Here is a 12,467-nt window from a genome sequence, read left to right as displayed (position 1 = left end):
TGAAACAATACTTCAATATATTCCATATTATGGATGACCTTAAATAAACCTGGCTAAAAAAACGTAAGTTCTAATGGATTTAATGGTTATAGTGGGAATAGTATCGTTTTAATGGAAGCTAAAACAGTCTCTGGTCATGTGTTGGGATCTTTTGGTGGGATGTTATCTGGTTGATGGAATCCAATAGAAGACCATTATTCATTTAATTCTACTGGAATAACGCTTAAAAGCACTACATAAAGACATTTTTAAAGGTCTTAATGAAAAACAGCTGATGTTTCGTAAGTACGTCTTGAAGATGTCTGCTAAAGATCTGGATAACATCTGCGGTATAAAAACGTCTTAGTAAGGGTAGTTTTACAATCATTCCAAATTATAAACATTTTACAGACATCTTTTTGATATATGACGTCTCGGAGATGTATTGCAGATGAGCAAATGACAAAAAAATGTCTTGCAGATGTAAGTGCAGACATCGATGTCTCCCAGCTATCAGGGTAGTAGACATTTTTTGGCAATCAGGCAATGTTGTAAATGCTAAAGGTGCTTTGCTGGTCAGAGGGGTCTGGTTTGATGGTTTAAACTGGTTTTGTACACTTTTTTAGCCATTCGCTAGAACAGCAAATCTTCCGCTTGAAAAGAAAAGAAATGATTCTATATGCATCTCGATGGAAATCTTTCCTGATTGAGATCAGTCACGCATTGATATTTGTATTAGAATTTAGATGTTACAAGACACGTCGCTGTGGCGTTCCTATAGACTTGAATAAGTGTTTTTCAATGCTAATTCCCTTTAGCGTTAATGTTTTTGTGTACAATTCCTTAGGAAAAATATAAATAAAGAAATTAGACATTTGTTAAAATGCATTATGAGTATGAAATTGTAAAATTAATGTAGAATTAAATCACCGTCATTTGGGTTAATTTGATGAGTCTTGATTGTAGACGTTGCAAATTTGAGCTCAGTTTGTGACATCGCAAGATCTTTTCTGGAACTGAATTGTAACTTTACCTATCCGTGTCATGGGCGTTTTATTTTTACAGACACAGGAGGTGCTACATTGAGCGGCCTGTGAAGCTTTTAATAAGCATTAACGCCGGGTGTGTGAGCGAGCGATGTGAGCCGGTGAGTGCATCCAGCTGGTGGTGTTAGTGGTAATATTTATCTCGGTTTACTCCTCCATACGTGAGTCATCAGCGGAAACAGGAAGATAAAAACGACATCCAAAATGACAGTTCTTTTATATTTGTCCTCAAAGACTCAAGGAACTTGTGTGGGAGCTAAAACAAGACAAGACAGCCAGATATATAGTTACTGCTTACCAATTTCTCATAATCCTTTAGCAATTAAAGAATAGAATCACTTTGAGGTTTTCAGGGCAGATTTTAACCAAACACGTCAGCTTGTTGTCTAAGGCGCTGCAAACTTACATTTCAGTGTCTTGAATTTGTTCAAACTCATTACAATCTTATAAGAAGCCTTTAATGCGAGGTCATGGGTGCGATTCAATGGAAATGTATACGCACTCGTGCGGCTACAATTAAAAACAACAAATATAAACCATTCTGCAGGTGGCACAGATCAAATTTGATGTTTTTGGGAGATTTTGATATCAAGACATTTTTATGAGAAATTTCTTGAAATTAAATATTTTAAAATCTGAATTACAAGGTTTCAGCAAGCGTTCATCAAATTTTGAGATAACAACCTTCAAAGTTTCTGCATTCTATTTGACATATTCCAAACCTTCTAAAAAAGTGCCAAATACACAGAAAGTCAAGAAAAATCATTGCATAATGTAAAAGTTTGTTGGAGAATAGGAATAATTAGTTAGTAAACTAGTTTTAACAAAAATGTCAGATTATAACCTGTAAATTCCAATGCAACGAAATGATTTTTGAATCAAACCTTGAAATTTATCAATAACTTCAGGAATTGCATAGACCCAAGAAATCAATTTGTTCTTTTAGCTCATCAATATATTTACAGTTTAGTTTTTCATCGCTGTGAAGTACCTCTTGTAGCATCTTTATTTTAAAAAAGTGCAACACTGTAAAATATCAGAATGACCAGTTGTAGTACACTTATACATACTAAAAATAGATTCAAGTTGTAACTAAATACGTTTTTTAATACAGAGATGGTATATTAAAAGCAAATTTTAGTTCATATTTATGGTGTCTCAAAATAGCACTGTTGAGTACACTTAAGTTCATCTTAGGAAGTACTAAAGAATAGTTTTTGGTGTATTTAGTACAAAATTATTGAGTGAAAATAGAGGACTTTTAGTACATAATGGAAGTGCCCTTTTTTTACCACGGGAGGGCCGGACTTTATATCCAAATTCATAGTCTTTATTTTTGTTGATAGTTTCATTTTTTGGCAAAAATTTTACCCAGTCTTTAAAAATCATGCTAATGCAAATTTCCACATAACAACCATCAAAGTTTGATTTCAACCATTTATCTCACTATCATTTCAATCTTTGAAATGGCTTTATTCATTAAAGATTTTAAAGTTTTATTTTCAAAGAATGTTCCTTACATTATAACAAGATTTCACAGGCAGTGTCACATTTGCATTTATACAGTTGCTCCTGACTCAACGACATTGTATTAGATGACTTCAAACTGTGTAACTGAATGATTGACTTCCATAAAAAGTGGTGAGTAAACATAAACATGCGAGAACTTCATCAGAATGTTATGACTTGCCGAAAGCTTTGACGTCAGTACGTTGTGACCTCATACGTGCTCATTCCTGTAATCCAATTCTCTGTTCACACATGCTATAGGATCACATCAGTACTTTACCGGTTACGTCACTGGAAAATGTCCAGTATTGATTTGCTGGTGGTTTTGAAAAGGCATAATTCACACGTGATCTTTTAATCAATAATTTACCAGTGAAGACCGTATATGTGTGAAAGGGCTTTTGTAAACCATCTGAAAAGAGTGAACAGATTAATACTATCTTAATCGCTCTTTTATCAGCGTGGCAGTATAAATGAAACAGGCTTGATGTGCAAATCCCTTATCATCCGTATTTTTCTCACAGCACGACCCGTACTGAAAATAGCCTGGCTCGTGCTTTAAGAACAGGCCTGTGTATCAATCAACTGAAGCCAGCACATGCACAATCCAACACCCAGAATGCAAAAATAGACTCTCACACAGGGTGCTGGCACCCTGTACAAAAATATGCTACAGAAGGGAATGCGTTTGAAACCAATTCCATCAGTTTCTAAAGCCGTCCTTCACCATTTTTGTGTTTCGGCATGATGGATGCGTCTAAAACAAGATATACAGTCAGGTGTGATGTTATGAGAGATTTCTGTCTGGTTGCCGTGTTGGACAGAAGTGTTGTGGTTTGATCATGACTTGGCCACCTGTTGTCTCCGTTACTCCCGGGGAGATTCCATCGACTTGTTTGGGGTCAGGGTGGACACCATGTGCATCAAGAGGAATGTCAAAACCGCCCATCTCTGTGATGACTTCCTCTTTGCATTCCTATAAAAGCCACTTGCGACCGCTTGGAGGTTCCAAACAGATTACCAAGACTTTGATCTCATCGCACAATAAAAACTATGAGTACTGCGGTCCTACAAAACCGGCCTTTCAACCGGGCCGTCAGAAAGATCAAGGTGGCTTCCATGGTAAACAGCCTCGCCAAAAGCTGGCAAACCTGGGCCAACGACCACACCGGAAAGCAAGACACCATCCCGAGCGGCTGGATGCCCGACACCATCATTGAGGACGAGAAAGAGAAGCAGAAAGAGAAGAATGAGATGAAACTTTTGGTCGCGCCCCGTGTGGTAACGGTGGACGGCGGTGACAGGGAAGACAACAAGATCAAGACGGGAAGCGTGACTAAAGCAATCACGCAGAATGTGAACGAATGTGGAAAGGATGTAGTGAGCACCATCAAGGAGAAGATCAACACCAATAAGTTGACGTCAGAGGACACCAAAAACTTTCTAGGGAATGAGTCTCCAACCAGGAGAAGGTACTGCGGTGGGAAATCGACGCTGTCGAAGGTGATGGAACAGAAGGAGGGGAAGAAAATGGGATCTAGAAGCAGCAGTTTGGATACAGAGGACAGTGGTCTCGGGGAGGAAGCGTCGCTGAGCGATAATAGCGATCAACATGAGAATGAACCAAAGAAACACATCAGCAGACCCAAGGTACTTTGATCATTCTTTACACTAAAGAATCTGAATTGTAATTCCACCAATTAATATTAATTCTGTCATCATTTATTTGCCGTCACATCTTTCAAAAAACTCTTTATAAAAGAGATATTTTGTGAAAATCTTAATGGTGGTTTTGTGTCCGTACAATTGAAGTCAATGGGGGCCAATTTTATTTGTTTACAGACGTTCTTCATAATAGCTTCTATTGTATTGTACAGAAGAAAGAAAGTCTGGAATGAAGTTCAGAATTTTAATATTTGGGCAACTGTTCTTTTATATATTTTGGATAGCCATCGTGATCCTCATGTATTTATATTGTAGATATCAAATGCTCAAGTCACTGTCCAAATATATTTGATTATATAATCCCTCTTGCAATGCAAGTGTGAAGTTCCATCACAACATCAGACACGTTTCACGATGGAATATATGTAAATAAATACAGCGATGGAAATTTCCATTTGACCTTCATAAAGCAGTACACTACCCCTCCACTCGATGAGTGATATTCATCACAGTTGTGTCACTGTGGTATTTGACGCAGACTCCGGCCCGGAGCCTTCACCGTCTCACGTTTCACAAGGTGCCTTCGTACCACTTCAGATGGTGGTGTTGTGAAATAAGTGCCCCCTGAAGACCCCATGAGAAATATTTAATGGTAACACAGAGGCGGTCTGTGGGGTGATGTGACGGTTTGGTGACAGCCTGAGTTGTCTACACCTTTAATTAGACTTAAATAATATATTGTTGTATTATTGATGAAAGCAAACAAGATCAAATAAAACCTGTTGGCTTTCTTAATAGTAACTTGTTCTTATTCTGCATATTCTTCCAAAAAAATCTTGATAAAGAAAATCACTGCATTAAAGTCCTTTATTTTGAAATGGAATACAGTTTAGCGCTACAATCCATATGACTTTTGCTCCTCAATCAGCATTTCTGTTTGAAATATAAAATTGCGGTTTACTTTCTAAATTTATCTTTACATGGATCAATGTCAAATTCACGTCTCCAGTTAAATCATCCCTGACTTTCTTTTTTTTTTACAATTTTTTAATTGAGAATCAGAATAAAGTAAGCAAACATTTTTGAACACAGTTCTTTTTTACAAAAAAGTTATTTATGATTTTGTAATTTATTTTATTTTTTATTTATTTTACTTTTCATTTATTCGTTTATTTTTGTATTAGTTTGTTTTATTTTTTTATTTAATTTATTTTCATTTTAATCATCCACTAAAAAAGCCATAATTTTTAACGCTTCTTCCTTGTTTCTGATTCTCCAAAATCATCCTTATCCTTTCTGATCATTTCAGATTAAAGTGACCACAACAAATGACCTGAGAAGCAGATGGCAACAGTTTGCCAAAAACCACATCGAAGGTCAAAAGCTCAACCCCTTCAGCGAAGAGTTCGACCACGATCACGCCATGTCGCTTCGACTCCAGAAGGGCGACGCTGGATACGGACGGCCCAAAGAAGGATCGAAAACCGCCCAACGTGCCGACCGAGCCCAGAAGCACATCTATCGTGAGATGGAGGAGATGTGCTTTATCATACGTGACATGAACCAACAAGATAAAGAAGGTCGCATATACATGACCTTCGGCCGTCTGTTCGACCGTTACGTTAAAATCTCAGATAAAGTTGTGGGAATTTTGTTGCGTTGCCGCAAACACAAGATGGTGGACTTTGAGGGTGAGATGCTGTGGAAGGGTCAGGATGATGATGTCATCATCACTCTGTTGATTTAATGTTTATTTATTTTTTTGAATTACGATATGAGATGACAACTCAAAACGACTCATGACAACTTGTTTTATATTTATATTATATTTGTTTTACATGTTACAAAAAGCTTTGTTGTTTATAATAAAACACTAGGAATATCGGCATAACGAATAATGACAATATTTCAATTTTTCAAAAAAACTTTACCATTGGTTGATGCAAAAAAAACAGAGGACATTTTTTGATTGATCTTTTCCGAATTACAACTTGTAAATATGAGTTGGAAAAAGACGTGATAAAAAAACATTGGTGACAATAATTCTGAAGTGAATACATTGGATTCAAAGTCTCGACATTTAAAATAGCCAGAGCTGAAATGTTATTTATAAATTCTTTGGAAGGATGAAACCGTACACTCTTAAGACCGTCCCAGAAAACTCTCAGACATACACATCTGATCTTCTGTGTCCTTTCTGGCGCATGACTTATTTCGAAAGTGGCGTCAGAATTCAGTTTTGGTGGTGAGAAGCTTTACATTCGAGATGGAGAATGAGTGACTCCTTGCTCACAGTTTACACAAGACGTTAGAGCTTCTCATGTTTGTCTCTTCACACGTCAAATATCAGGCGTCCTCAGAATGCCAATGATGTCCAGGATCAATCTCACATTACTTGTAATTCTTTCATCTGTATTACATTTCAGAATCTTTAACACTTAGATTAAGAGCCAAAGGATCTTTCCTGACGTTCTCAAACTTGTGTCTTGTATTTTTTGTTTTGTTTGATTTTATGACCTCTTTCAAAATGAAAGCATGATAGTCTTCTTACAGAAGGATTTGTTTATAAATATTTGAAGATATTTGATCATATTGTGAAAAAAACGAATTTATTGTTATGATTTGGAAATTATTCTTTCTGTTTTAATTTAAATAAAACCGTGAAAAATAACATTGACTTTCATGCTATGTTCTTTTTTTCTATAATTTGACAATTAAGTTTGATTTGTTTTTTAAAACCTGGTTATTTGTGCACACAAAAAGTATAATTGTTTGAATACATCTGAATTTGGGTAAGTTTAGAAATAATCATATGAACATTTCATAGACTTGAGCTCAGTTTGTGACATTGTTGAGATCTCTTCTGAAACTGTAATGGAGACATTTGTGAGATTTCTGGCACTTTTTGTCAAGAGACATATCTGCGACGCAGGAGATTTCAGCAAAAGCTTCCATCTGCTCTCTATTTATTCTGTCCAGGAGAAATAACTGAGATTTTAAAGAGATCTCATCTGTGACTGTTATATTTTAGGTCACCACATAATGTTTATTGTAACATCTGGGAATGCTGTTTTTACAAAGCAATGGCAACATATACTATAATCCCCCAAATATATTTTGATTTTCAAATAAAAAATATTTGATCTTTTTATCCTTAAAGTAGCACTTAAAAATTGATTTCCTCCACACACAAAGTCCTGAGTGAAACAGACAGGATAACTCTTACTCGGAAAAAAGAGTGTTCACAGATCTGTGATGGTGTACAGCTAAATCTTTGCTTTTGGGAGCTCAGATGGAAGCAACGCTGTGTTTTGTAAATCAGAGTGAGCTATTTTATTCTGTATAACCATTTTCAACAGAGTATCAACACACCAAATTGTGCATTAATCAATAGTGACGTTATCTGTTTTATTATTTAATTTTACATTTAATGAAGAGTAATAATGGATTAAACAAGTTCCACAAAAGAAAAATATCACAGCTTCCAATTTAAGAATATGTCGATCATTTTGCCCTCAACAAGTATAGCTGATATGGTAAATGGTACAAATCCGTGTGAGGATGAATAAAAAATTCAGGAAGGAAATTAAAAACAAGAAAACATACAGTACACATAAAACAGAATTACATTCTTGCACGTCTCCTTTGCAATACAATTGGGATATTAAGACCTCTGGTTTACAAGTGATTAAGGCGTCACGAAAACAATTCCTATAGGAATATGAATATATTCATTTAACATGAAAAGAAATGATTATAGAATTTTTTCAACATTTGTAGTGGAAATGGGCAAGTTTTGAAGAACAAGTATACAATCCTGATTTCGCAATATCTTGATACTAAACCAAAGTATTAAAGCCTAAATACAGGCATCCTGACTGGCCTTTTACTCTTACTACCGTAGATTTTGCCCACTACTGTATACCCAAGTCTTTACAATAAACAGACCAATAACATGACTCGTATTGTATTTTCAGACAGTTACTGACATTTTACTTATAAGATGAAACGTGAAACGTATAACCAATGAAATTGTTCTATCCTAAAGTGATGCGTCATACTCAACAGGCTAATCTACAATAGTTTCTGAGCGACTTTGAATGTTTTTCCAGATCGTTCACTTGTATAAGCCCATCACAACTATGAGACACACAATTTTTGGCACTAAATTCTGAAAAATCCTTATGTTTAGAATCTGATATTTTTCGACTGATTTGTTTCAAACCAAGTATTTACTGTATTGCTACATGGATGCAGAAGTTACTCATTTAAATGCAAATCTGGCTTTACTCCCTTAACACACAACATGAGCGAGAAAAACGTAGTTATTGCTTTAAAGACAATAAACATTTAAGTCTTCAACAATAATGTGGCAGTGCTTATATGGCCTTCACACACGATCATGTACATTGAGGTATACTTTTCAGTGTTGATGGAAAGATCATTGTAGTAGAATAAATCGTACGATTTTTTAAAAAAGTGTCTTAAAACGTTTATTTTGGAGATACAAATTCTTATTTATGCAGAATCTTCCCTTTAGTTTTGTGTGCTGGCTCGTATAAATGTTTTCTGTTTTTTGTAATTTCAGAACATATGAAAAATTATACAATTCGTCTCTTAGTATTTTTTAAGACCTGACATAAATGTTTGCGTCAAAATGGCACACAGTACATGTGCAATGTAACATTATGATCATCTGCTGCTACATTATTGTTGCCACTAAAGTCTTCTAATGTCAACCCGTTCCATGCAAAATCTCAATAAGATCGATGTCTTTCATGCCTATATGCAACGATCTAATGCTACAACCGTATCAATGCTACTGAAGATTCTGTCTCCCCAAATAATCAGAATCGTAAGAAAACAGTGTCAAACTTGCAGATAAATATGAGAAATTATCATTTATAACTGGTGATAGATCGATAAATTGGCAAAGCCTCAGAATCGTTTTATATTTTAACATTTAGTTTGAGTCATTTTTGAGTAAATAACATAAAATTTATGGTCGAATTGGAATTCATCTTATTCAATATCCTTATACTTCAAATTCAGCTTTACTGCCTCAATCTTTTGACATTGCTACAGGCATTGACGATCAAAATAGTCTAATCGGTCGACCGCTAATGGTCGTAACATTTGTAACTATGCTGACAATGTCGCTTTTTCAGATGAACATTTTATAATCTTATGTTACCTCGGGTTTATAAGCCCGTTGAACTATTTTTTTCCATACACTATTAGGGAAAAACATGTATAATCAAAATGTCCTTATCTGGCATGTCATGTCAAAAATAACTATAAATCTAGCATCTGTCTTTTAAATTCCGCTTAAATTATTAGTTCATAAAGCGTCTTGTCACTAACCACAAAGTAAAGTCACTTGCCGGTAGCATTGGCACTGTTCAATGATAAGACAGATGAACAAAAAGGTCTCAATGCCAACAAAAGCATGAACCACAAACATTGAATCTTTGAACTATACATGTTAAATCTTTTAAAGATAAATTTATATTCTGTTGTTTTTAATTAAGCGAGGAAATGAACAAACCCGCACATTTTTTTCACCAATACATTCATCTCTTATTTGTCATATTGCACAAAACCCATCCATTTAGCCTAATAAAAACCAACCGGCGTTCAAAACGATACCTTCAAAAACGAGTTTACCTTTGAATTCTAAACCCGAGGACGTTTCCTCTAAAGAAACACCAACCATCACAGGCGCATGTGTAAAGCTGAAACAAAGCCCAGACGTTTGGTCTGCATTTTTTCCCGTCCCGAAGTCTCTTTGCAGAGGCTTAAAAAGAGCATTCCCTCTGTGGGACGTTCTGGAATATTCCAGAAGTTGATCCGTTCTGTTCTTGGAAATTCTAGAACATTCCAGAGGGTTTCAGTGATGCAGCCATGCACATCCAGCGCTCTTAGGAAAAAGGGCTTTGAGAGCCCTTCCAGAGAAAAATAAAAGTCAAGTTTGTGGCCCTAAGAACGTTCACAGCACGGTCCCACCGTGCTCTCCAGAGAGAGCTGCGAAGAGTGTCGAATCAGCGGAGTCATCGTGGGATCCACCATCGAGGAAGTTGGGAAAAGCTTGTACCATCCAATCACCATGTTTGTCAAATCCAGCTCCTCCAATAGGATGCGTGCCACGCCCATGAAGCATTTGCGATCCATTCGGCCGTAGTTTCCCCAAACGATAACCTGTTGAAAAAGTGGAGGAAATATTTAACTTAATGAAACGCATATATCATATATTCATAATTAAAATAAAATAAAAAGATGACATTTTTAAAATAATATTTTGAAAGAATGTACTGTGGCTTATTATGCAACTTATCCTCAAAGTCTTATGACTGTAATGCATGAAAACATGTTTTTTGGATTTACAATTCTCAATTTTGCCTCAAAACACAGAGAAAAAAATATTAGACTTATGTTATAATTAAATAAATAACCTAAATTAAAGAAAGCACAAAAAAGCAAAAAGATTTATACATATTTTTCTATTGACACATGTTTGTTTGTGATTTTTAATGAGTTACATTAGTCGAAATTGACAGATGAAAATGTGTTTAGACGTCATAAAAATATTGTCACAATATAAAAACATATTGATGTAATCAAGAATTAATTTCTTTAAAGGTAAAGTATGTAATGTATTTTATTTCATTACTTCTGTCTCAGTGTAAACTGTATGGCCTTTGTTTGTTTCATCTGTACACTCTTTAAAAAAATATATGTTGTTTTTTTGTCTATATATATATATTTTTTTTCTTCACTTTTTGTATAAAGTGTGTTATTGTTTTTATTTAATTTCTCTAATTCTAATTTTTTCTAGCTTAATGTGTATTTGCAATATGTTAGCACCATGTGCACACTTTCTTCTGCACTGAGCTCCTGTCGCCATGTCAAATTCCTTGTGTGTGTAAACATCCCTGGCAATAAAGTTCCTTCTGATTCGGCTTCTGATCTGTTTGTCCAGCCAATGGCAGACCGGGATTTCATTTTATAATGTTAGTGGCTCATAAAATGACATACTTCACCTTTTATCAAAACATCCTTTCTAATATTAGTTTGGTTTGATAGTGAAATGTGACGGACACATTCTCCACAGATTTTGTGAGATTCCACCATCTATAACAGCACGACTGAATAACTTTCTAATAACATGGTTAAGGTCATTCCAAAAGCTTAATCTCATACTGTAACACTTCTTTTTAAGACATTACATAATACACCCTGTTTAAAAAAAGACTCTTTACGTCGGTGAATAAATGCATGCAAATTACACTTCAGCCGCCGTTCTTGAACATTCTAAAGGTTGTTTTAACCTTTAATGCATGTTGTGACAGCATTTCATAAATGTGTCCTTTTAAAAAACACAAACACATATAATTGAGATAGAAATGAAATGTTTTCCTCTTCATTTTTCCACTGCTTAGATATTCACCACATCGCTGTTTCTTTTGACGGTTCCACTGAACGAACTAAATCAAGCAAACATACACGTCTCCATGCATCACGTCAGCGGTAATATTACACCCATTGGAAAGAATGTGAGCAAATTTTGCTGTAAATGTGAGCTGATGATGAATGATGCATTATGCATTTAAACATCCAACCAATCAGATGGATTCGAAAAAATTCAAACATTAAAATTTAATGTTGCTGGTAATTTCCTCACCTGCACAACTTTCCCCTGCGGGCTTTCTGAAAACACGAGGACTTGATTGTAAAGAGGATCTAGCGATTTCCGGACAGATTTTGTCTTCTTTTTGGCAATACAGATGCCACTTTCCAGCAGGTAAACTTTAATGTAGGCAGCTGTAAAGTCAAAGCATAAACATATCAATATAAGCTTCATCCACAAAGTAGGCTTTTAAAAAAGACTTCCAGAGACTTTTTTTAAACACTCATTTTCAGATAATAGATTCACAAACAGGAACAGACGAACAAACACAGATTGGACTCCAGAACCAACAGACCGCCACATGTCTTAGCAGTAACATTTTCTAGTCATCCCCTCTGGTTACAAATCAAATTCTTTCTTTTAGACTCGTCGCTCAATATACAAAAGTTTCCATTTGATGAAGACTCACCTGGAGGGCCCTTGGATCCAGGCTTTAAAATGAGTCCGCGAGCCTGAATGATCTCCACCTCCAGCTGCCCGTTCCTTTCCATCAGACCGATCTCAACATCTCCTGTAAAACAGCAACGAGTGGATTAAAAAGTGTCCGATTTGAAAAACGACACAATAGTACCGTTTGATGT

At 35.5% G+C, this 12,467-nt stretch overlaps 2 protein-coding genes across 4 annotated transcripts in view; one reads left to right on the top strand and one right to left on the bottom strand.

Annotated features, from left to right (window-relative positions):
- rims4 (regulating synaptic membrane exocytosis 4) overlaps positions 1–12,467 on the bottom strand; it is a 45,119-nt gene that overhangs the window by 15,426 nt on the left and 17,226 nt on the right. For 2 of the 3 annotated variants that reach the window (XR_008906934.1, XR_008906935.1), the window contains exons 4-6: positions 12,296–12,397; positions 11,881–12,020; positions 9,867–10,397 (exon numbers count right to left, since the gene is read on the bottom strand). Coding sequence is in view for 1 of the 3 variants with exons in the window: in XM_056749916.1 (XP_056605894.1) it covers positions 10,179–10,397; positions 11,881–12,020; positions 12,296–12,397 (461 nt within the window). In the remaining 2 variants the exon portion in view is untranslated. Of the gene's footprint in view, positions 1–9,124; positions 10,398–11,880; positions 12,021–12,295; positions 12,398–12,467 lie in introns of those variants that run through there. The other variant, XM_056749916.1, reaches the window with a different exon arrangement.
- On the top strand, positions 3,344–8,546 carry abraa (actin binding Rho activating protein a). The gene is made up of 2 exons (XM_056749915.1): positions 3,344–4,184; positions 5,509–8,546. The coding sequence occupies exons 1-2, from the start codon at positions 3,588–3,590 to the stop codon at positions 5,944–5,946; spliced, it is 1,035 nt and encodes a 344-aa protein (XP_056605893.1). The 5' UTR covers positions 3,344–3,587; the 3' UTR covers positions 5,947–8,546.

This window comes from Triplophysa dalaica, chromosome 6, assembly GCF_015846415.1.
Source record: "Triplophysa dalaica isolate WHDGS20190420 chromosome 6, ASM1584641v1, whole genome shotgun sequence".
In the NCBI taxonomy this organism is placed as follows: domain Eukaryota; kingdom Metazoa; phylum Chordata; class Actinopteri; order Cypriniformes; family Nemacheilidae; genus Triplophysa; species Triplophysa dalaica.
The sequence above is the reverse complement of the archived record's forward strand: the minus strand, read 5'-3'. Positions and strand labels throughout refer to the sequence as shown.

Excerpts from the sequence above, each read along its gene's own strand:
- abraa (XM_056749915.1), top strand. The coding sequence starts at position 3,588 with ATGAGTACTGCGGTCCTACAAAACCGGCCTTTCAACCGGGCCGTCAGA. Across the intron at positions 4,185-5,508 it reads AACACATCAGCAGACCCAAG|ATTAAAGTGACCACAACAAA; the intron begins GTACTTTGATCA and ends TGATCATTTCAG.